Source organism: Hermetia illucens, chromosome 4 (assembly GCF_905115235.1).
Source record: "Hermetia illucens chromosome 4, iHerIll2.2.curated.20191125, whole genome shotgun sequence".
NCBI lineage: Eukaryota > Metazoa > Arthropoda > Insecta > Diptera > Stratiomyidae > Hermetia > Hermetia illucens.
In genome coordinates this window covers 2,259,465-2,285,793 of record NC_051852.1, presented here as the reverse complement: position 1 = coordinate 2,285,793, position 26,329 = coordinate 2,259,465, and the positions used below count along the sequence as shown (strand labels likewise).

Below are 26,329 nucleotides of genomic sequence, written 5' to 3'. Positions count from 1 at the left end.
CCCATGACGACTGGGATTCCAACCCAGAGCAGCGAGATTGGGAGGCTGACGCTCTACCCCATCAACTATCGCGCGGTCTATTTCTTATTTTCGCTTTTTTTAAAGATTTTCTGTGAAACAAAATCTTATTAAGTTCACCCCAAGCTGAGGTCGAAAAGTAACTAACTAAACTTGCCCAGGTTTTGCTTTTGAAAATGTAAATTAAGGAAGTGCAGTGAAAGAGGAGACTGCAGAGTCGGAGAAGGATACCTTCTACGAGGCAGTAGAACGAACCCTGGAAGCCTGTCCCAGATATGATATCAAAATCATCATCATCATCAACGGCGCAACAACCGGTACCCGGTCTAGGCCTGCCTTAATAAGGAACTCCAGATATCCCGGTTTTGTGCCGAGGTCCACCAATTCGATATCCCTAAAAGCTGTCTGGCGTCCTGACCTACGCCATCCCTCCATCTTAGGCAGGGTCTGCCTCGTCTTTTTCTACCATAGATATTGCCCTTATAGACTTTCCGGGTGGGATCATCCTCATCCATACGGATTAAGTAAGCCGCCCACCGTAACCTATTGAGCCGGATTTTATCCACAACCGGTCGGTCATGGTATCGCTCATAGATTTCGTCATTGTGTAGGCTACGGAATCGTCCATCCTCATGTAGGGGGCCAAAATCAAAATCATACTTGGGAATTTTAACAGCCAAGTAGGGAAGGAGCCCGTATTCAGGCGAAACGTTGGCTCCCATAGCTTACACGAAAATACAAATGATAACGGACTGCGGATTATTCAATTAGCAGGGTCACACAAAATGGTTGTTGGAAGTACATGGTTTGCGCGGAAAGCGGTCCACAAACATACGTGGGCCTCTCCAGACGGGACTACTTTCAACCAAATTGACCACGTGCTGATCGAACGCCGCCACCTCTCAGCCTTGATGAATGTCAGAACATATAGGGGGGCCAATATAGACTCGGATCACTATCTCGTTGGCATGGTGCTCCGAGTTCGAATAACAATACCATCTAGAATCCCCTCTGACAATCAGGTGAGAGTTAACACTGAAGCCATCCACAACACAGCCCTCCGCGACACCTATAAGAGGGAAATGGATGCCGCAGTAACCGCGTTCAGCAGAGGACCTGGAGATGAAGCATCAACAAATGATCTTCACAACCACCTGAAGAACGTTATCATGGATACGGCCACAAACATACTTGGCCCCAGCCGCAAAAGGAGTCGGAACGGCTGGTTTGACGATGAATGTAAGCTAGCAACGGAACGGAAGAATGCCGCATATCGAGTAATGTTGCATTCTCAAAGAACGCCGGCACGTGCAGAGACTTATCACGAACTCCGTCGAGCGGAGAAGCGACTTCACAGACGGAGGAAAAAGGAAGCCTGGGAGAACCAACAAGTCTGTGAACTAGAAAAGAACAGGGAGCAACCACACCAGGCGCGCAAGTTTTACCAACAAGTCGGCAGGCTGAAGCCTTATACACCTCGATGCTCATCCTGCCGAGACAAAGAAGGAAATCTGATTTCCGACAGAATGGGCATATTGGAGCGATGGGTTGAGTACTTTGATGAACTACTGAACAACCAGAACATCGGCGAGTTGGAGGTCCCGCCAACTGAAGACGACGGACAAATACTGTCACCAGCAAGTTTAGGAGAAACAGTCCGTGCAATTCATCGGCTAAAAAATCATAAGTCGCCAGGAGCCGATGGAATTACAGCCGAATTGGTTAAATATGGAGGCAACCAGTTACTCTAAGTGGTTCATCAACTTGTGCTCAAGGTATGGGACAGCGAATCAATGCCTGACGACTGGCAACGAGGCATTATCTGTCTCATAAATAAAAAGGGAGATATCACACAGTGCAGCAATTATAGAGGTATTACGTTGCTGAGTACCATCTATAAGATATTCTTCACTATCTTGCTAGGCCGGTTAGCCCCATACGCCCCCAACAGATCAGATTTTCTCTCTGCGGCAAGCGGTGAAAAAACTATTGGAATATGGACAACAGTTGCACCATCTATTCATCGACTTTAAAGCCGCCTATGATAGCATAATAATAATAATAATCGTTGGCGCAACAATCCATATTGGATCTAGGCCTTGAAGTGTGTTAGAGCACTTCATTCAAGACCGTAACGGTACACTACAGTAGACTGTAGGAAGCAATGTGGTCAGCATTGCGCTCGCCCGATATTATTACCCTGATTTGACTCAGGTACTCATTCACAGCTGAGTCGACTGGTATCCGACGTCAAATCACGATATAAATTCCACTCTCACCAGTGAGATTTGAACCGCGATCTTCCGTACGGTAGCCTAGTGCTCTAACCACTCAGCTACCCGGACACTATGATAGCATAGCCAGGGTAAAACTTTACACGGCCATGAGAGAATTCGGTATCCCGACGAAACTAATAAGACTGACTAGGCTGACCCTGACCAATGTGCGAGGCCAGATAAAAGCAGCAGGATCACTCTCAAGACCATTCGACATCAACAACAGTCTACGACAAGGGTATGCCCTATCATGCGTCCTCTTTAACCTGGCCCTCGAGAAAGTGATCCGTGATGCTGTGGTAAATGCAAGAGGTACGATCCTCTTTAAGTCCACCCAACTACTGGCCTATGCTGACGATATCGACATCATGGGAAGAACCACCCGAGACGTACAAACTGCCTTCATCCAGATCGAGCAGACGGCAATTGACGCGAGATCTTGGGCTGCACATCAATGAAGGCAAGACAAAATATATGGTGGCAAAATCAGCACCGAAAACCAACCAGCCAACATCAAACCGCACTGGTCAAACAGGAAGAATAAGGATAGGAGAATACAACTTTGAGACCGTTGACAATTTCTCCTATCTAGGGTCGAAAATCACAACCGATAACAGCTACGATGATGAAATCCGCGCACGGTTGTTGTCAGTCAACAGAGCCTATTTCAGCTTACAAAGACTGTTCCGCTCGAAACGTCTCACCATAGGGTCAAAGCTCTTACTGTACAAGACTATGATCTTGCCAGTCCTCATGTATTCCTCGGAGACTTGGGTTCTTAGCAAGAAGAATTGCGAACTCTTGGCCGCGTTCGAGAGAAGAATCCTCCGAAGAATTTTTGGCCCCCTACATGAGGATGGACGATTCCGTAGCCTACACAATGACGAAATCTATGAGCGATACCATGACCGTCCGGTTGTGGATAAAATCCGCCTCAATAGGTTACGGTGGGCGGATCACTTAATCCGTATGGATGAGGATGATCCCACCCGGAAAGTCTATAAGGGCAATATCTATGGTAGAAAAAGACGAGGCAGACCCTGCCTAAGATGGAGCGATGGCATAAGTCAGGACGCCAGACAGCTTTTAGGGATATCGAATTGGTGGACCTCAGCACAAAACCGGGATGTCTGGAGTTCCTTATTAAGGCAGGCCTAGACCGGATACCGGTTGTTGCGCCGTTGATGATGGTAATGAGTGAAAGATTCAAATAATTGAAATTCCAAGATTTTTATTCATCTTTTGATATAGCACAATCATCTGCCCTTTTCTCATTTACATTGTCATAAGTTGGAGTAGCCTTTTGCCATCCCTTGAAGTATCCGCCTATCATCCATTGTTACGCATTCCATCCATTCATTGTTATGCATTCCATCCATGAGAAAATTCTGATTAGAACCACATTCAATTCGAATTTATGTATATAAAAATGATACTTAATGATTATATTCATTAAATAATATTTACAAAAGTGAATGAATCCCAGCACTGAATAACGCGACCGTCTGTCGTGCAAATATCAAATTTCAACTCCATTGCAAACGCATGCAGCGTTAGTAGCTTCATCATAATTGAATTCCCCCCTCCTTGGGGTATATTGGTTCGTTATTCGATATTCGCCAAGTGGAATAAAAATTTAGTGTTTAATCGCAAGCATTACATTACTTGCAGCATGAAAATGGATAGAGTTTACAACAATCGGCTCCCAAGAGAATTTTTATGGCAAATGTTTACACAAAAGTGAATAATATTTTTGTTTAATTCTTTTTTTTTAACTGAACAGGCATTTAAGAGTATGGAAGGGAACGTAAAATGATACTCTCCGAGTTGCAGCCAATTTGTTACACACTCAACGATGCTTTAATTAGCTTAAAAGCCTGTCGTTGTCGTAATCCTTCGGCGCTCTCATCACCGTCGTCATAGACGAGTGGAATTTGCCCGTGGATACTCCAGCTACTATTGAGGCTCGTATATATGCGCTCATTTATTCCCGTTCATAGTCACATTTCCACTTTACCAAAACATTGTTTTCAAGAGTTTAGGATGTAAAAAAATAATAATGATAACAACGAAAACAGTAAGAAGTCACCTAGGGAAGATGATGTTGACAAGTTGGATGAGATTGCCATGTTGGTGGCATGTTGAGTAGGTTTGTCTATGACTCATAGGAGGTATGGACTAACTTCCTGGAACGAGTTTCCAATTTACAGTTCGTGGAGTAATAAAAAGGATTTTTACTCCGGTAGAAGCCAGAATCACCGATAGTCAACTCACCTAGACTTCTATGAATCACCAAAACGTATGTTGACGACGCGCATTATTTTCAAACCTTGCGTGCCAACTTTCAAAGCGAGGAAGCGGAATCACCACAAATAATTTCTTCAAACGTAATTACTCAGTCGAAACTGAAACCTGTTCCAATAATAAGCGCATCTAATGTACCTGCAATATGTCGCGTGGCCAGAGACAGGACATGAACTTGAAGAGGCTATTCATGCGAAGCAATCGCGTCATCATGAGTGCATAAGATGTTTACGATTGCAGTGAAGAATGTCATTCTAACTCGTCCTTTTGTTCGCATCCAGTTGCAGGAAGCTAAACAAGTGAAATGTTTACACTGGGTTCGTAGTTAATTAGCTCTTAAAAAATATATATCGTGAAAATGACGAAGAGATAAAAACACTGCACGCAGATTGGAAGTTTTTACAGCGCTTTTACCCTCTTTGAGAAAGCATTCATAATGTATGAAGAAGGTGCTTCTACATTTGTCGCGCACACATCAACCTGAATGAATTGAATGTGCTTTCAAACGACCCCAAATATACAATGAAATATAATAAAAGATAATGAAAGCAAGTGAACTTACATTGGATACAAATAACTTTATTCTTCTTCATCCACAACACTCTTCAGACTACCGAAAACCTTAGCGGGTATAGATTGTTTCTCGATCGGTACATTCTTCATAACATCAACATCTCCCTCATCCTCTTCTTCTTCATCACTCTCATCGCCAATATCAATCTCATCCGGATTAACAACTTTATCCTTTTCTCCAATACCTTGAGTCTCGCCACGAACAAACATGATATTACTATTCTGTTGCGCCTTTTGAGCTTGTTGTTTGGACAATTCTGCAGCCTTAGCCTCAAGCAATCGCATACCATCCTTAACTCCCGGAGCGAGGTCAGCAACAGTTCCAGCCGTTGAGTTAACCATTTGAGCTGCCATCATATTAACCTGCGTATTATAAGTGGCCTGGACACTGCGTTTAATTCGTAACATTTCACGCATCGTATCTTCGTTGCCGTGACGAACTTCAAACTCCTTCCAGGTTTGCCAGAACTCGGCGGTAATTCGCGGGTCACAAAATTGACTGCAATGAGCATATATCGCTCGGGCTCTATCGATTTCACCCAATTTAGTCTCCATTTCAGCGAATCTCGTACACATTTCTCTTGCATTGTCCTCGGGAAGGATTTCTATGGCCTTCTCGTAAATCTGCCGCGTTCTGGGCAGACCATATATTTCCGCCGCCTTTTTCAGATAAATATTAAACATGTTAAACATTTCCTCACTTCGAACTGCAGTTGTTGCGCGTTCATATACAGCCATGGCGTGACGAGCTAAACCGTGTTCCTCCTCTAGTTTCGCATACAACAAATAGAAATTCTTTGCATATTCCGGCGGGCAACTTTCCAGACATTGTTCGAATAAATCTCGAGCTCGCTCTAGCTTGGTACCACCGTAACGTTTCAGGAATTTGGTCAAGTATGAATTCCAAATGTCATAAACGTTTGGCCATTTGAATAACGAGATCCCTTTTTCATACGCACGGAATGCCTCTTCAAAATAATTGTGTTCTTCCAAGAAAAGACCATAATTGATGATAATTTGAGGTGTACAAATTTTCAAATCAATTATCCGATCGTAAACAGCCTTGCATGTCTTTAATGATCCAAAACTCTCTTCCAGATCGGCGTACATTGACCATAATTTCAAAGATTTGTAGACTCTCATCTGAACAGGCTCGGTATCGTCATGATATGCAACTTTTCTCTTCGGCAAAACCGTCGCTTTTTGCATAAGTTTCAAGGCATTTTCATACTTCCTCTGTCGAATCTCCATTTCAGCCCATTCACACCAAACTGAAGCCAATTCATCAACTTTCACGTATTCCACTTGGGTTGCCTTTTCAAAAACAACTCTGGCATCATCAACTTGTCCATTTTTCTCGTAAAACTTTGCGAATTCCACCCATAATGTGTGCAGTTTTCCAACAGCTAATCGAGGTTGCACGGTTTGTACAGCTTCTGTGTATGTATTGATGATTTCTTCAGGTTTTGATTCGTACAATGTCACTCGTTTATGCCATTCATGAACATTGTGTGGATTCTGACGAAGCAGGACACTGTTTAGGAGAAGTAGACGCCGCTCCATTAAATACTCGAATCTAGATAAACGCAACTCGATGTCTATATCGTCTTCTTCGGTTGAATCGGGGTCATTGGCGACATCTTCCATTCTCTTACTCAGACTTAACTCTTCGAATTGAGCGTAAGCATCGAAAACTTGTGTAAAATCTCGGACAGTTGTCACTGTTTGTATGGCTTCCTCGTAGATATCCCGAGCTCGATCAAACAAACCGCTGCGGACGTAGTAGTCGGCTAGAGAGTTCCACAAGTGACCTAGCTGGTCGGTATATCTGGAAGAAAGATAGAAAAGGTTTTTATTGGTGTAAGATTTTACGTGTACTTAGAGTAACTCTTCATCCGGCACAACTTTAGATGCATTTGCAGATCTACATACATACAAGGCGCCGCAATGAGAGCAGCTCATAGACTAATTCACTTAGATCCATGGAGAAGCAACAGAATTGAGGGCCTTAACTGCCTTTCAATTCTCCGGTACCCTTACATCTCTTTGGTAGAAGATATGAAGTTATCCTAAAACGTAGAGAAAACTGAGCGGTCTCAGAATAATGCGGGACGGGATACACGGAAACATCCTACACGGATGGCTCAAAAACAGAACAGAGTTTTGAAGCAGGAGTCTACCTCGGGAGTAAAAATGACAGTTGGGCCATTGGGATGAGTATGAGGGTGAAAACCTGGGTGATTGATGAGCGGTTGAAGGATAGTTGCGTCGTAGTTTGCAGCGACAACCACCTGCACTGAGGCCGTTGGGTAGTCCTTTCATCACCTCAAAAATCATTCAAGAATGTAGAAGCCGATTGAACTCTATTTCTAGATTCAATGCGGTGGAGCTTCTCTGGTCTCTCTGGTCATTATGATGTAGAAGCAAATGAAATCTCGCATGCCTTACCGAAAGAGGGTTCAATTGCACCAATGCTGCTGGGCACACCAAGCTTTTCCTTCAGAACCTAACAAACATGCTGCAACGACAGGATAATCTAAAAGCAGACGTTTTATAGGCATTCTGACTGGCCATAAGTCACTATTTGGACATATGTTCAGAATAGGAATCGTACAAGATGGTAGGCGTCCCTCCTATAATAAGGAAGTGGACGCAAGTTGCAGCGGGTAGCATCACATCCACTATTGGAAATTCCGTGATACATCATGTATCTGCGATATTTCGTTAGACGGGGGAGTCGGGTACAATGCGCCACCATGAATGCTCAGAGGATATGCCTCTTCTTCACCTCATATACACACACACAAGTCCTTATTTGATTAAAGCGATGGAGCCTTCAGTTCGTGACCACTAGATGACATACCACTTTATTCAAACTGATTAAAATGCACAGCTGAAGATAAAGCGCCTTTCTCCGGTTACTTCAAAGTACGTTTAGCTATAAATCTTGAGAGCCTTCAATTAAGGCGATAGGTCTTCAAGCTTAAAAATAACTGAGGGAATGCCCAGGGCCGACGGGGTATGGTTATCTGGGGTATACTATAGAACCCATGAAGAAAATCCGAAGAACGAAAATACATGCAAAACCACAAAAAAAATGATATAATGCCTTTTGTTTCCGAGTTATCACAATCTCGGCAGATGCCGGATTTTACCTAATACTAGCACTAAGTGCCAAGCATTTAGGCTCGGACGATCCTACCTACTTAAAAACTAAAAGGGGCACTGGTGGTGGTGGCCGGTGGTAGGTCAGTGGGAGAATCCGTCGAGTACTCCCCGCAACATCGACCACGTATGCAGAATGGTGTACTTTTGCATGGTTTGAACCAGACTGTGCGAAAGTCCCAGGACATCAAGGGAAGCCGTCAGAGATTTAGGTACAATACCTGTAGCTGACAATATTATGGGAACTACAACCACCCACTCGAGACGCCAAATTTCTTTGATTTCACGAGCCAATGGCTCATAGTTCACCTTCTTCTCCACGTATTTCCGTTCAATGTTGCTGTTATGGGGGATAGCAACATCAATAATATACGCGGAGCGACCCGTCTTGTCAACTAGCAGTACGTCAGGCTTATTGTGTGCGGTATGGCGATCAGTCAGAACTTGCCGCTCCCAATACATGCTGTAAGCAGAACTATCAAGTACTGCTTGCGGCTCATATCGGTAAACCGGGCATGTTCCCGTGATCAGCCTATGCTTGTATGCAAGGTTTTGATGGATAACCTTACATACAGCATTATGCCTGGTGATGTATTGCACCGGTGCCATAACAGTACAGCCAGAAATGAGTTGGTCCAATGTCTCTAACGCCGAACCACACATTCTGCACTGGTCGTTCTCCACCCGTTCTTTCATGATGAGCTTTTTATAAGCTCGGGTGGCGACCACGCCATCCTGAATGGCACATATGAACCCCTCCGTCTCAGCAAAGAGCTCCTCAGCACACAGCCATCTGTTCGACAGATGCAAATCGACAAATGCCTGCCAAAGACAATTCACGTGTTTACCGTGCATTGCCTTCGACTTCCATTCATCGATCCGCTCTTGGTCCGACTTCACCCCACTCAGAGGATTGAAGGATCGATCCTTCAAGTTAAGTGGAGTCAGTCCACAGTCTGCCTTACAGACAGCCGCATGCAAAGGACTCGCCTGCTCTTTGCTGTAAAAATAAGCGCGCAGCGAGTCGACTTGGCGATGATGTTGTGCCACCACGTCAACCACGCCTCTACCTCCGATGTCACGAGGCAGGTTCATCCGCTCCACGGCAGACTTTGGGTGATGCATTCGGAATTTGGACATAGTTGTCCGTATCCGCCGCTGGACGTTTTCCAGATCGGTCTTCGTCCACGGCAATATTCCGAATGCATAAGCCAGTGAAGGGATAGCGAATACATTCAACGCGCTTATTTTATTTCAGCACCAGCTTTACACGTCGCAGGAATTCGGACAGCAGGGCTTCTTTCAGATCACCAACTCGAGCATGGGTTCCTTGCAGAATTCCTAGGTACTTGTAGAAGTCTGTCTCGATCATAGCTTCGATGTGGAGGTCACCAATGCTATGTCCGGCATGTGGCTCGTGATGACCTTTGCGGATGGCTTGAATTCGACACTTGTCTAATCCAAACTCCATCCGAATATCACGGCTGAACATGTCTATTATTCGCAACAGACTTCTAAGATGGTTGTCAGTACCAGCATACAGCTTGATATCATCTAAGTACATCAAGTGTGTCAGTTCGCACTTAGCACGTAGGCCATACTTTATTGCAAAACCATGCCCTCTAGCATCATTCAGTAGCCATGAAAGGGGGTTCAGTGCCATACAAAACCAAAGGGGACTCAATGAATCCCCCCTGGAAAATGCCCCTCCGTATACGGATGGGCTCTGAGGTATTAGCACCCTCAGATGTACGGACTGATAAGGTGGTATGCCACCCTTCCATGACTGTCGCCAAAAACTTTATTAGTTTCGGATAAATGCGATACAGATGTAGGATATCGATCAGCCAGGTATGCGGAACGCTGTCGAAAGTTTTGGTAATGCCTTTTGTTATTTGTGACAGTTTTTATTGAATTCCTGGTTTAATTTTTACCCTGAATCTATCATAGTTACTGATCTATTTCAATTGTGGGTCTAGCGAAAGCTAACGTGTAACAGTCGTTGAGCTGCGCTAATGAATACGACCGATATTGTTCAAACGGTTGGTTTCAAACGTGCAGGTGTTCACAGAGTCGTGGAACGTTTCACAGCAACTTGAGGGACTCCAAACGGTCCTCGTTCAACCAACTCTACTATTTCTGAAAACAACCATAAAAATCGTTATGGAATTCAATGAAATCCGGCGCTTTTGGTGCGCAAAATGGCAGAGGAGCTTAGAATCGAACCCAAACATAGTAACAAAAAGCCGAAGATACGCAGCTACAAAATCGTCGGTGTTCACTTGCTTAATGAAACGATGAAAGCGAAACGGCTTGCGAAACCTCGTCGAATGATTCGATTAATGCTAACTTGTTGAAGGTGTCTTTAATCGATGAGACGATTTTTACGACCGAACCACTGCACAATCACCAGAATCGGCCAATTACCCAAGAAGAACCAGTAAAAGACTGCGACTACAAAAACCTTCGGTTGAAATTATTTCCAAAGATGCCGCTGGTCCTCATCGAAAGAAACATGAAGATCTAAGCCTCCCGAATTTCAACAGCGATTCTGGCCGGTATCCCGAACTACCAGACATCGCATATATCAAAATGGATCGAAAATTCCTGCGACTACTACTCCATCTTTTCTAAGTATGAGGTAACCCTTCCTGCTTTCCTATGGACATAATCCAATGGTTCTTTGAAAATCAGCCCGGCATCGACTACTTTCCAAAAGTATTGTATGTTATTTTTTTTTGCCGATGGTAGCAAGAACTAGATCTAGGTTGACCATTCATGATTGGCCATGACTGGATGCTATGATGATATGGTTGATACTTCATATATTACGTTCCAAAAATCCCACCTTAAACATTGCGTTACTCCTGCCATAACAATATAATCCTCTGAGCATACGTCCCTTTCCTACCCGCCTTTCCTAGCCGGCCTGTGAAACTATGGTCACAACATTCCAGCCCACATTCTTAGATTAAAAGCATTTTTGAAGTTCAGCGTCGGTACCGCGGAACACTTGCCGGAGCTTGTCGTATCCCGAACTAGATCCAAAACCAAATCCAGTTGCTTGGCTTGCTTACGATTGACAGTTCTTTCCTCCGCATAAGTCTCTTCTTTCGCCTAATCAGTTTCCCTGCGAAGCTGCCACTAATCCTGTTCTAATCGGCTATGGCCAGGATGTCTCTCTTTCCATTTTTTACCTTTTTGTTTCATTAAACAGAGAGATATAAATTCAAAAGATCATGGATGGAATTGAAGACGGCTACAGGCGGCTGTCGAACTTCCATTTTCATGGTACATCCTCGCGAGTGTTGTTGAGGAGAGGATTCTGCTTTTTGTGAACTGATAAGGACAAGAAAATTGTCTACAAATTTTACTTCAAACATTCGAACATTCTTCATGAAAACTTGTAATGACATAGGAGCTTTCCCATGCGACTATTGAAGTCCGCTTGCAAAGCCTCCCCCTAAAATTGAATCCATTCTCTTCTTGAGGAATTCCTTTTCTAGATGATACAGCACTTTCTTTTTACCGGGAACCTAGAGAAAAATATTTTTATATCAAAAGACACTCATATCTCCCCATTGGATATCTCCATCTTCATTTCCGGCATTCTTTGCTATTGCTCATTGCGTTTCAGCCCATTAGATTTTACCAGCTACCACTTCCCTGCATCTAATGAGCACGCGGAGATGATTTTAAGAGATAGTGCAATGAGTTTGGTAAAAGGCCAAAGCGATGCCTCCTCACAGTCTTTCAAACCGACTGCTACAGCGGCAACAGACTTCGCGGTCGAGATTGGCGGAGCAGCTCTTTTCTGCAATGAAAATGTGTCCCATAAATTTTTGTTTATTCTGATTTTCCCCATGCCTGCAGAGCCTTACGAGGGACAAAGGTTTCATAAGCGGCAAAAATCCATGAAATTTTATTTACTAGGGGTACTGCTACATTTGAATAGGTAGATATCAGTGGCCGCTCCGAAGAAACCAATCAGCGCTGTTTTGTACCATTTGGATGCCACAAACTCCTACGGCCATGACTGCTATGCAAGGGGAGCAGAATCCAGCCAGCTCAGATTTTCAGAGCCAGCCGGTAGCATTTACGAAGGACAGCAGCTCTCCTCGGTACAACTACAAATGTTTTTGAGGTTTTCAATGTCCACAGCCTGGCTCTAGCTAAAGCTAAGAAATTACAAAGGATTTACCCATCCTCCCCGTAACTTCGGCAATGTCAATTGTAGGGTACTCCGAGTCTAGGAACATAGTCCTCTACAGACCAATATTTCTTACAAACCGGCTTAATTCCGTCCGCCTTTCCTCTCAGAGGTCGTCAGCGACTTTTAACCGGTCGTTTACGATACGGAGTGTGACGTCCCCGAGGTGCCCGAGTAAGTACTTCTGACCCACTAGCTGACAATATACCTGCATCCTAGCTAGTAGCCTTGAGAAACCCTCTCGGTGAAGAGCGAACCGCGAATGACCGAGTTTTAAACACCGGATCCACGTCAACGTTTCGGCGCCAAGCTGTGAAGGAACACACAACACTTTTACGTTGGAATCTCTGGCACCATCGGAGGACGAATTTCGAGTCCTAGAAGACTTCTCGGCAAGTGATCACCAGTACATCGCGTTCGAAGTGGTTGACGCTACTTGCCGGCGAGCAACAATCCGGGACATCGGAAAGTTCGTCGAAACTCTTAGAGAAGGCAAAGCCGCGCTGGAGGGCGCTCCGTGGGTGTTAGCTCTAGCATCGCTGACACCGTCGTAAATTCAGTGATGAACCTAATAACGACGTCGTCTGAGGCTTTCATACCCCGGAGGAGCCCCAGCCGCGTCAAGCCTTCTATGTACTGGTGGACGGAAGAAATTGCCGACCTACGGTGGGAGTCATTAGTTCTGCCGTTTGGCACAACGTTTACACGCCAACAATGAGGCATACGCCATAAAGGAGAAGTATAGATCAGCAAAAAGGAGACTCCGCAGGGCGATAAGCAAAAGCAAAAGAAGTGAATGGGGACCCGTGGAGCTTGGCTATCAGTTTGTCACTCGGAAAATCGGGGTTGTGCGGAAGCCCTGCATTCTAAGTACCGACCAGATGGATTGCATTGTAAGGGCATTATACCCCAGACACCCTGTACGGGTTGATGCCAATAGCGCGGAAAGCGATTGCCCCGTTTTCAATAAGAGAGCTCGAAGAAGCGGTTCTCACTGTGAAAAAGAAGAAGGCACGAGGTCCTGATGGCATCCCGGGGGAAGATTACAAACTGGTGTTCCGCCAACGACCAGACTTGCTGCTTGGGACGTTCAACGCTTGCTTGAAGGAGGGCATTTTTCCTTGTCGCTGGAAGGTGACCAGACTCGCGCTGATCAGTAAGAGAAAAGAAGACCCGGAGCTCCCGTCTGCATTCCAACCGATGTGTATGCTTGACCCGGCCGGGAAAGTGTTCGAGTAGCACATCAGGAGTAGACTCGCTCAAGCGATCCGCGCTACCGGGGACTTATCCCCAAGGCAGTTCGGGTTCAGAACAGGGAGATCCACAGTGGATGCTGTTATGGAGGTCGTAGATGCGATTCATCGAGCCGAGGCACATATCCGATCTCGAGGGATAGTGCTCCTCATAACGCTTGATATCAAAAATGCCTTCAACTTCGTAAGATGAACAGATATACTAGGCACATTAGAAGTCTCATTCCAGGTGCTCTAGCAGATATTGAGGGATTATCTGAAAGATCGCTCCTTGCTCTATGAGAAGCTAGAGAGCCAGCAGAGGATGGAAATCACGTCGGGACAGGGATCCATCCAAGGCCGGACCTTTGGAAAACTTCCTACGATAGTCTGCTGAGACTCGATCTGCCTGAAGAGTCGCGTCTGGTCGGTTATGCAGACAACATTGCGGCACTTGTTGCCAGACGCACTGTTGAACTTGGCATAATGATACAACGGGTAAGCGAATGCGCGAAGTGGTCATCTTGACCAAAGAGAGAAACCCGACCCTGCGTCCCATATCGATCAGCGAGTTGACTATAGAGTCAAAACTAGCAGTTAAATGCCTTGGTTTAATGCTCGACTCAAAGATGAGCTTCTTCGAGCAAATCGCAGCAGCACCGGTCAGGGCTGCAGCTGGTTCGAGTCGGCTAATGGCAAATGTTGGGGGCCCTACGTCTACTAGGAGACGTCTCCTTATGGAAAGAACGCAGTCGTTTCTGCTCTATGGCGCGTAGGTATGGGCTGATGCCTTTGACCAGGAGGAGCATCGTAAACGCCTTGATCAAGTTCAGAGACGGGGAGCTTCGCGAGTGGCGTCTGCTTATCGCACTGTCCCAAAACTGGCAGTGATGGTGATCGTGGGAGTGATCCCCATTGTTCTCCTTGCCAAGGAGCGTAAAGCTATCTACCGCCGTAAGGGCGAAAACTTAAGAGAGGTGATTGCCCGGGAAGAACGTCAACGCACCCTTACTGAGTGACAACTCTGTTGGAAAAAGGAGCCAAGGGGCAGATGGACTGCGCGGCTCATCGACAATTTTGATCCGGGGCCGAACCGAACGCCTGCTGAGATTGATTACTTCCTTACCCAACTTCCAAGCGGGCATGGAGATTTTCAGTCTTACTTGCACAAGATTAGGAAGGTGCGATCTCTTGATTGTGTGCTCTGCAATGGAGTGGTGGACGACGCTGAACACACCTTTTCCCTTGCGAAAGGTGCGACGGGTTTCGTCAGCAGCTTCATGCAGACACAGGGGAGCGCTTTCCAGACAACATTGTCAGAGAGATGCTGAAGAACGCTGGCAGCTGGAATCGTATTGCGCATTATGTTCGGGCTCTTCTTACTACGAAGAAGATTGAACTCGACCGGCAGAGAGATCGGATGGCAAGGGATTCCCTGAACTAACAACCCTTCCGTTGGTGAAAGAGATTCCCTGACTTGAAGGCTCCCAAAGCCGGAAGAGCGGGAAGGTTGGTCCGAAGGAGTTTATCAAATCGTTCCAGGCTAGTTCTATGATGACAGAGAGGTGTTTAATTGGTAGTCCGACAACGTACTGTTGCAGGAGTCCAACACTGTGCGTAATCGCATTCAAGTACCCTCTCTTTACTCATTTGGTAGGAAGACAACATCCTCTTTGGCTTGGCGCAGCACCACAGCCATCGACAGATTTCCATATTGTCAGTAACTTCGCGTGGATTGCACAGCCGAATCCTGCAAGACTAGGACTCGCATCAGTATCAAACCCAGCACCAGAGAGATGACCCCTGGGACGACATTCTGCTTAAAGCTCTGCGGTTCTTCTGGTTAGAGCCTCTGTAATGATAAGAGTGGAAATAGGAGATCAGGTCGATCATCCTGAGTGGCCGAAAACGACCTAGAGGGCATAGCTATTCCAAAAATCTAAACAAATTGGCTAAATGGACCGTGAAGGTCCGCCCACAGAGATTGAAGCTCCATCAAAGTGCTCGGTCGACACGTTCTTGCACGCCTCTGTGCTAGCCAGGCTCGGGAATGTGGGGGGGTCCTTTGATCGCTTTGATCCCTCACGCATCGGAATAGACACGTTGTTTTGAGTAATGAAGAGAGAAATTGAAAGAATTGACTTGTCCCTACCTTCTTAGCCCTCCTCGAATGATGGCGTCTACATTCAGTGAATGTACTTTATCTGGATTTTTCGATATCAGCTCACAGAGTTCATTCCACAACTGATGATTAGATTTCCCGTGCTTGGAGACAAAGTTCTCATTGTCCACGATATTCGCCAACTGTTGCGCCGCCTCATCCAGTCGCCCCACCGAGCTCAGGTAGTCCACATAGTCCTCAGCATCCTCCGGAAACAACTTCAAGTATCTCCTGTAAACCCTCACCGCGGTCTCAGTGATATCGAACTTCTTCAAAAAGTCAATGTAAAGCGGCCAAATGCGATGATGTTGTGTGATCGGAAGCGCCCTCAGAGCCCGGTCGAAGACATGTCGCGTGCGAGTGATTTTACATTGTCCCGTCATGAACACGCCATAGTCCATCCATATCCGTGGCATTTTATGCATGAAGACCAGCGCGCGTTCGAAGCAATTGTTGATTTCCTCGTACATTGGATCCGTCAGACATTTCCCGCGCACTTGCTTCCGGCGAGTCCTTAAGTAGTTGTACCAAATTTTGTAGGAGCCCGGCAGCTCCTTGAGGGCTCGTTCAAAGACTATATTCACACCATTGTTGGGCGCTTTGGATTTGTGGTCAATGTAGCGTAGCCAGTGCTTCACGGAGTAGGCATTTCGAAGGATTTCCTCTTCATAAGGGACGTCCTCCTCGGGCTGTCAATGGAGAGATTTAGGTTAGTGAAATGAAATTTCAGATTTTGTAGGAAATGAGTTGCTTACGAAGTCAATGTCCATATTCATGGATTCAGAAGCTTTGTCGACGGTCATTTTGTATATTTGCACAAATAATAATGAAACAAACGAACTTAATTCATGAGAAACGGCCCCAAAACGTCCACAAGACGTACCGCACAATTACAAACTTTGCAGATTTTTCCAAACGTCAAATTTGCCCAGGGTTGTCCAAATGGCCGGTTGCGTGAATACTGCGAGGTATTCCGCACTCATCACTGCATACCTCGATTGCTAAGAAAAAGCAACCAAAAAAGTGACTGCAATTCCATTTGTGTTTTATTCTTGTTTTCTGAATTTTCGGGTAATTCGTAGAATATATCTGAATCAGTTTTATGTGTTCATAACATTGCATTTCCCCAAAACCCAGATTGGAAAATTAAAATTCGCAGGAAATGACCTAGTCAGTGGCTTACATCTGGCAACGTGGCAGTCATGGGATGGGAGTTAGCAGCTGAGAAGCCGAAACCAAAATCCAAGCAAATCCTCTTATTATCTAAGATTCAACCCATCTTATGGTTCCCTCACGAAAGGTGAAGAAACTTCCGCCGAAGAAACCAATCCTCGCGCAAAACACCAGTCGGACATGCTTTTGTAAACAATTACCAACGCCATCTCGCGAACAGACACGGATTGACCTTTTGTAAACAAACAGCCCGTCTGTTCAACTCGGTCTGCAAATGTTTACGATTCTGATTGGTCGATGACATCACAGCCCCCTCCGTTGGCAAATTGTCATAAATTTGAAGTTTTCCACTGACATTTCTCACTTCACCGTGGTCTTTTCAGTGTCGCTGTTGTGCGATTTTCCTCGTAACGGGTCACTTAGTGTATGGATTTTTCCGTGGAATAGTTTGACCAATCTTGCGAATCTGCTGTTGCCAGGTTGAGCGTTGCACGTTTGATAGTTGATCGTGTCAATAGTCTACGTCAAGTGCCTTGAAAACGTCGCGAAAATGGTTCGTCTAAAATTATTGTGATATTTGTTGTTGTGGCTGCTTGCGGCTCGCGGAAATTTTCTAGAAAGGACCCCGTCGTGTGTTTGTTGTTTCTTTGCCGGCTTCCAGTGACACGAAAAATCGATAAAAATGACTACTACAGAGATTTTAGTTTGTCCCGCTGAGTCCATTTGATGATGGTCCACTGAAGTGCTTGCATTGTGTCTCGTGCTCACGGACGATACTCGCTTTTTTCACCTTTCAGTTGTTCCGGTTAAAACCAGATCTTTGAAATCTACGCACATTGCGCGACCACTCGCCCGACTGCAAGCCCCGCTTGACTGCTGAACAGTTGGCCGTCGCGACTGAATTTTGAAGACGTTACCCGCGCGGGAGGTGGTTCGCTGGCTGATTCTGGGAGAACAGACGAAAATCCTTGGGAAGCAAGCGAAGACCAGGAACTACTCGTGTCCAACATATTTTCCACAATTCGCCGCTCTGGCCTAAATGGCAAGTTCCCTCAATAAGACGAGACACAGGCGCAGATTGGCTGCGATCTCGTTTCTATCGAATATTTCTTTGGATGGCACGCATCGGGATACCAAACTCGGAACCACAATCGGACTGTGCTCCAACTGTCCGCCCCAACAGACCCAAAATGGCACGATCGGAGGCTGCGGAACCGATAATTGCCTTGAGATGGCTGAAACGGATGATGTTGACGGTAATTTTAGTGAAATTGAGAATATGGGTCCACACTTGATAGCGGTGGATAACCACAAGAAACGGGTCAACAAGAGACCGGTCGGAAAAAGTCCTGACAAACTGTCCGAGAGTTCGGATTCGGACAGTGCCAAGATCCCCGTGAAAATTAGCAGCGGCGGCGGTGGTGGTATTGGCGGACCGATACGAGACAGGTATGTGCACAAATCGATGTTTATTATGCACCTGGAAGTCAGCAATGGCTCTCTGGGGTTGAAGTGTTTGTTTTTAGGAATTGGGTGTCCCAAAACCCAAATGAAATTGCTGACCATGAAGGTGCGATGCCAATTGTCTGCAAAAAGGTTATTCCACCTTTCATTTCTGGTATCATATCAAATATAACAGAATGAAATGTGTTTAAGCCTAGGGCGATTTTGCTTCTGAGGTTTGTCGTCAGCAGATATTTACAGCCATCACTTCTTGATGGAAGCGCACAATTCCAACATTAGGCCATGATACCAACTGCTTCGAGGAAAAAACAATTTTCTCGATAGCATGACGTGTCCTACTGGAAGAAAGACGTCAGCCTGTCTAAGAAGACCGCCTTGAGCTTGCCACCGACGTTCAAACTGAACACGAGCTCCCCATGCTCGAGGACCTTATAGGGACCCTCGTATGGTGGCTGTAGCGGCCTCTGGTTGGCATCAGTCCTCATCAGAATATGAGAATAGCATTCAACCTCCCCAGGGTTCGGAGGCGCCTTCAATCTCAGAACGGCCTCCCGTAGGAGACAACAATTCAGTCTCTCCAAGTCCGTCTTTCTTGCCGAGGACCAGGTCGCCAGGTAATCATAGGTCCTAGATAGGACATGCGTAAAGGATTCGAGATCCCTGGTCACGTCAGCCATGGTTTTCGCGTAGTTGGTGAATCGGCATCGCGTCCTTGAGCAAACGGACCAGACCGGGAACGTTGTGTCCCAACCTGATGTCGAGAACAGGCTCTTTGGGGAGTCTCAGATTCCCCCTGTGTACCAGTTCCGCGGGACTTGCGGCAAATTCTTTGCGATTGGTTGTTCGGAGGCCAAGTAGAACGAGTGGCAGGACCTGCGACCAAGAAGGATGATCTTGGGTCGTTATAGCAGCCTTCCGCGTCCTGCACCACCTTTCAAGATTCCCTTGGACGCGGTACTCGGTTGTTCGGTCCGAGGAGTTTGCCTGACTCTGAGGAAAGAGAGGACTCAAACTGCATTCCCTGGTCAGTGATTATAATTGGCGGCACACCAAAGCGTGGGATCCATTCTCGACAGAGGGCCTCTGCACAAGGTTGTGCCGTAATGTCTTTCAGAAGTATCGTGTCAGGCCACCGCGTGAACCTATCGATGATTTTGGGGCAACACTCGAAACCGCGCGAGTCTCAGCAAAAGGCCAATTTAATCGAGGTGGATTGTGTGGAAACGCTTGGTGGACCGAGGGAACACTCCTACCTCTTTCCTCACATGCATTGTAGTCTTGCACTTCTGGCATGCGATGCACTGCCTGGCCCAAGAATTACCGTGCTTATTCATGGACGACCAGAAATACCTTCCGGTAACGAACCGATTCGTTGTCCGAATGTCTTGGTGCGTCTGATCGTGAACGGCGTGGAATGCTTCCCTTCGAAAATTGTCTGAGGTCTCGCAGTATATACTGGATGTTGAGCCGAAGATAGGAACTTTGAAATTGGTCCACAAGCTCTGAAACACTTCGTTTTCTTTCTACGCCCCGGCGATGGCCGGAAATCGGAAACGACGGTGACGAAGATCTTGACCTTTGCAACACGTGACAAAGCGTCAGCAACCACATTATCTTTTCCAGACACGTATTGAATGTTGGAAGTGTACTGGCTAATAATGCTCAAGCGCCGAAGTTGGCGAGGGTACGCTTAAACGGGCTTTTGTTCCAAAGCAAAAGTGCCTTCAAGGGAATATCAGAAATATTTAATTGCGAGATACGCTGCAAATAACTCACAATCATAAATGCTGAGGTTCCGTTGAACGGGATTAACCTGTTTGGAGAAGAAGCTCAACGGCTGCTCGATTTGATTCACTTTTTGGTGAAGAGCAGCACCTACGGCAACGTCTGAAGCATCGAGGAATACGGCTAGGGGAGCATCTTGCTGAGGGAATGCCAGAATTGAGAATCCACCAGCTGTTGTTTGGTCATCACAAACACCTGAACAGCCTCTGTGAACCACACAATCAGACGGGAGTTTTTGATCCAGCAGAGTTTTTGATCCAGAAGATTGGCCCATACCAAAGAGGCTTCACTCCAGGCAAATCAGCAACAGATCAGATTTTCTCTCTGCGGCAGGCGATGGAAAAACTGTTGGAATATGGACAACAGTTGCACCATCTGTTCATCGACTTTAAAGCCGCCTATGATAGCATAGCCAGGGTAAAACTGTACACGGCCATGAGAGAATTCGGTATCCCGACGAAATTAATAAGACTGACTAGGCTGACCCTGACCAATGTGCGAGGCCAGATAAAAGCAGCAGGATCACTCTCAAGACCATTCGACATCAACAACGGTCTACGACAAGGGGATGCGCTATCATGCGTCCTCTTTAACCTGGCCCTCGAGAAGGTGATCCGTGATGCTGAGGTGAATGCAAGAGGTACGATCCTCTTCAAGTCCACCCAACTACTGGCCTATGCTGACGATATCGACATCATGGGAAGAACCACCCGAGACGTTCAAACTGCCTTCATCCAGATCGAGCAGGCGGCGCGAGATCTTGGGCTGCACATCAATGAAGGCAAGACAAAATACATGGTGGCAACGTCAGCACCGAAGACGAATCAACCAACAACATCAAACCGCACTGGTCAAACACGAAGAAGAATAAGGATAGGAGAATACAACTTTGAGACCGTTGACAATTTATCCTATCTGGGGTCGAAAATCACAATCGATAACAACTACGATGATGAAATCCGCGCACGGTTGTTGTCAGCCAACAGAGCCTACTTCAGCTTACAAAGACTGTTCCGCTCGAAACGTCTCACCATAGGGTCAAAGCTCTTACTGTACAAGACTATGATCTTGCCAGTCCTCATGTATTCCTCGGAAACTTGGGTTCTTAGCAAGAAAAATTGCGAACTCTTGGCCGCGTTCGAGAGAAGAATCCTCCGAAGAATTTTTGGCCCCCTACATGACGATGGACGATTCCGTAGCCTACACAATGACGAAATCTATGAGCGATACCATGACCGTCCGGTTGTGTATAAAATCCGGCTCAATAGGTTACGGTGGGCGGGTCACTTAATCCGTATGGATGAAGATGATCCCACCCGGAAAGTCTATAAGGGCAATATCTATGGTAGGAAAAGAAGGCGAGGCAGACCCTGCCTAAGATGGAGCTGTGGCGCGGCAGGATCTGCAGCATTCGAAATTTATTTCGGATGTTGCGGATGCGGACGGGTAGATGGCGCTGAACGTGGAAACTCTCCACTCACGCGTTTTCAGAACGCACCGGGGAAGTGGAGAGCCAGCGGTAAAAAAGTGCCGTTGGTTGGGACAGTAAGGACCGCATGGAAATAAGTCGGTCTCTTCTGTTCCCAACCGCGACACGGAACACTTCAGCGCGATCATTAAAAAAATATTATAATCAAAAAATCTCGACTTTTCTATTTACTGTCCTCGACACCCGAAAGTTACAACGAAAATTCCCCGGGCATCTCACAAGAGCCAGCTTGTCGTGCGAACGGACAATTTTCGATTCCGCCTCGTGAAGTGTGAAAAATTCTGTTTGATAAAAGTTTGAAGAGTTTCAGGGCTCCATCGGTCAGTCTCCTACAAGTGCGGAAAAAGACTATTACTAAAGAGCGATGGCGTGGGCCAGGACGCCAGACAGCTTTTAGGGATATCGAATTGGTGGACCTCGGCGCAAAACCGGGATGTCTGGAGTTCCTTTTTAAGGCAGGCCTAGACCGGATACCGGTTGTTGCGCCGTTGATGATGATGATGAAAGAAGGCATTACGGATCGATTGATGGTTGCCGCTTTCGGCAATAACCGACGATAGAAGTTTAACATGCCCAATCACCTCCTTAAATCCTTAACAGTTTTCGGAAGCAGGAAGCCCAAAATTGCTTGCACTGCTTACACTGGGCCAAGTTGGATGCCTTCAGATATAATCAGGTTGCCTAGGAATATAAGCTGCGATTGTAGGGATTTGTACTTTTCAACGTTAAGTACTAGGCCGGCCTCAATGACATGTTGAAAATGTACTCGAGGTGTTCCAAATGCTCTAAATGCTCGGGCTCAGAGGAAAACGCGACCAGAACATCATCCAAATATACGAAACAGAAGTGGAGGTTTCGCAGCACAGAGTACATAGTTGCATAGTCCAAAAGTCATCTTAGTCAACTCAAAGAGTCCGAAAGATGTGTATATTGCTGTTTTCGGTAAGTCTTCGGAATCTACAGGAATTTGATGGTATGCCTTAACTAAGTCCACGGCAGTTTGTGATAGAGTGCGCAAAATCCTTGATGAGGTATCGATTTGGCATCCTCTAAGCATTTAGACGTCTGTAGTCGCCACAAGGTCTCCATTCGCCATTTTCGAACTCCCTCCGCGCAACTACGAGCTTCTGCGTTGCTAATGGGCGCACCTTTGAAAATATCGGAGAGCCAGTAGTGTTCATGTGGTGCTGAACATCATTCTTAACGGGCTATTTTTGAAGAATTGCACGAATACGTACGTCGGCAACGGCTTCAAAAACAATGGAAAGAGTGTTGGGTGAGCAGGATGAGATTTTTCCTGATAACCTAAGGGAAGTTATGGAGTCATTGAGGGATCAGTTATGTGGCACAAGAAATCCGCGCCTAAGATGGGTATGCTGATCTCCGCGATAATGAAGTGCTAAGAAAACGCCTAAACTCAAGCCTACTTCCCTGTAGCCTTACGTGAAGATCGACGAAGAATTTGCTGCCGTGAATTTTAACGATTGCAGTATTAAATTATAATGCTGGGATACGGAAAGAACCGAAACTTCAGGACCTGTATGGACCAGGTAGTTGAGGCGGCTCAAGGAGTCGTAAATTGTGAGGCGACGTGGTGCTGCCTCCCGGGAAGTCTTGATTTTTCTCGGTGCAAAATTGCAGGGGTTGGTACATTTCTTTGTTTTTTCAGCGAACCTAGGATGGTACTGTAATCCCGTAGTGGACCGTTACAGACTTGAATGAACACAAACAACTAACACAATTCAAGGCCCTGATCCAATTGGATTATTGCGCTAACGATTATTATTAGGTTGTTGCAAATGAAATGTCGGATATTTGAGTAAAATTTCAAAAAACTATAACTTTTATGAAAATTAATTTTATTAGTCAAAATAAGAACCAGCAGCTTCAATGCACTTCTCCCAACGAGATACAAGGGCATTTATTCCAGTTTCGTAAAAGTCTGGGTTTCTAGAGCTAAGAAATTCTTCAAAGGCACTTTTGACAGCTACTTCATTGCTGAATTGTTTCCCCGCCAAAAAGTGATCCAAATGCTTAAAAAAGTGGTAGTCGGTTGGCGAGAGGTCGGGTGAATATGGTGGATGAGGACGAGTCTCATATCGTAATTCATTTAGTTTTTGGACCGTCATTCTGGAAACATGAAGTCGGGCGTTATCATGGAGCAGTATCACTCCATCTCTGTTGACCAATCTAGGCCGCTGAACACGTAATTTCTCGTGCATTTCATCAAGTTGGGCACAATATTTCTCTGCATTAATTGTTTCACCACGCTCCAAAAACGAATAATGAATAATTCCAGATGCAGACCACCAAACAGTTACCATTACCTTCTTCGGGTGAAGGCTCGGTTTTGGCATGTGTTGTGGAGGCTGATCGGCATGTAGCCATTGCGCTGATCTGCGACGGTTGTCGTACAATATCCACTTTTCATCGCATGTCACTATTCTGCGCAAAAAGGGATTGTTCCTGTTGCGGTTGAGTAGAGAACTGGATATTTCCATTCGCAGCGCCATGTTTTGCTCGTTGAGTTCATGCGGAACCCACTTATCAAGCTTCTTCACCTTTCCAAGCTGTTGTAAGTGCCGAGATACTGTTGAATAGTGTACGCATATTTTGTCTGCAATGTCACGAATCGATGATCGGGGATCAGATTCCACTATCAAACGCAACTCGTCGTTGTCGATCGATGGTCCTGGGTGTCCACGAGGTTCACTTTGGAGGGTCATGTCGCCTGATCGGAATTTTTCGAACCACCGCTGTGTCGTTCGTTCGTTTGCTGCGTCAGCTCCAAATGCTCTGCAAATGTTTCTGGTTGCCTCCGCTGCGTTGTGACCAAGTTTAAATTCATATAGAAAAAGTATACGTTTTTGACTCCCTTCCATGCTTTTTTCTTTGAGTTTTACTTGGAACTTCAATGACGATTGAAACTGAAATGACTCCTTGATCGAACGAACGACTATTTATACTCAATTATCCCATACCACCAGAGTCACCTTGCGGCAGTTTTAAACATTAAAATCATAACTAACTTCACTTCATTGAAAAATCCGACATTTCATTTGCAACAACCTAATATTACGATGGTACCAACATGCCCCGGTACTTGCCGAAGGTCCCGACAACCTACTATCCAATCGCCCATTTCCAGAGGCTGATCTAGTCATATTTCCCGAACGCAAGGCACGAGAGAGTCTCTGCCAACTCAGAGACGGTGGTTGGTAACGCTGCCATTATCTGTTGCAGCTGAGCCACCTGCTTGAGTTCTCACCAGACACTTCGTCAACAATGGGTCGCACGTAGACCTCATGAATTTTGTCCGCGGTGACGGCTAACATGTCCAAAGTCTCAGACTCCGCATGTGCTAGAATGGCCTGTGTGCCACAAAGACTGTAACAGCTCGGTATCGACTTTGTCAAAACCCAACTGCCTCATTTCACGCAGCAGCTGGCTTGGCGCACGGTCACCTAGCGTTAGCTCTGTCAGTAAGTGATAAATTTTATCCGTCTCATTTACTGACAGACGTTTTATGAGCTGGTCTTTTAGTCGCTAATAAGAACAGTCCGCGAGAACGTGGGAGACAAACTGAATCGCCGGTTAATCTTTCCAGGATTTAAATTGTTTCATCTTCTCATTTTTATTAGTTCATTTTATATCTAACTGTCGGGTGTGGTGAAAGCTTCTTCGGTGAATAATTTGCAAGACCACGAAGTTCCCTTGAGACGCTGCGGGGACCTACTGAAGCTATCCGCTGAGACTGGCTACGAAGGAGTTTATTACTTTATTAATATGAACCTCAAATACCTCTGGAGTTTGAATAAAATCAGACGATGAAGTCATCAGATAAATTCTCCTTCCGATAAATTTTTTTCAATATGAAATCTTTTGATTAGGTTACATCAGAAAGTTATCAGTATGTCGTTATTCAACTTCCTCACAATTACAGTTTCGATTCAAACAAACTTATCGTTACCTTCTCCTTATCAAAGTGTTCTTAAAATATTTCTTTATCTGGAAAACACCAAACAGTTGGCCCTTAATGTGGCTCCTTCACGTGACATTAAATGCGTTCACATCTGTTAAGTTGTTTACGAAAACTACACTCGATTGTACAATTGCGCATAAATCTTGATTGTGAGCTTATCGATAACATTTCAATTTTGATTAGAACCATTTAAAATTCATATATGTCAACTTTATTACCGTGCGTTTTTCTAGTCACCAAACAAAGAAAAGTGCAAGACTGATAAGAGGGTTCGGTTATAGTGTGTGTATATCAAGGTCCATTTTTTGGGGTCTTAGAATTTCGAGCGTCTATTGAAAATTGGGGAAAAAAGGACAGCATGAATCAGGAAGCACAGGACCTTGTTCGCCAATGTCGAACCCAATTTTAAATTTAGTATATAAACAAGAATGGTTTGCAGATGACATTGAATTCCATCGTTTCACAAAGATCGCATACTGTTCTATTAGAAGATAGCT

The 26,329-nt window shown here is 45.5% G+C and overlaps 2 protein-coding genes across 3 annotated transcripts in view; one reads left to right on the top strand and one right to left on the bottom strand.

Moving 5' to 3' along the window:
* Positions 1–5,156: 5,156 nt before the first annotated feature.
* LOC119655504 (pre-mRNA-splicing factor syf1 homolog) lies at positions 5,157–16,841 on the bottom strand. Its single transcript, XM_038061407.1, has 3 exons — positions 16,695–16,841; positions 15,931–16,628; positions 5,157–6,999 (listed from the first exon to the last, which is right to left on the bottom strand). The coding sequence occupies exons 1-3, from the start codon at positions 16,740–16,742 to the stop codon at positions 5,178–5,180; spliced, it is 2,568 nt and encodes an 855-aa protein (XP_037917335.1). The 5' UTR covers positions 16,743–16,841; the 3' UTR covers positions 5,157–5,177.
* Positions 16,842–17,476: 635 nt separating this feature from the next.
* The window catches only part of LOC119654390 (CDK5 and ABL1 enzyme substrate 2), an 86,778-nt gene continuing 77,925 nt past the window's right edge, over positions 17,477–26,329 (top strand). For both annotated transcript variants that reach the window (XM_038059764.1, XM_038059763.1), the window contains exon 1: positions 17,477–18,561. In XM_038059764.1, coding sequence (XP_037915692.1) covers positions 18,152–18,561 — 410 coding nt within the window. In that variant the 5' untranslated portion in view covers positions 17,477–18,151. The remainder of the gene's footprint in view (positions 18,562–26,329) is intronic.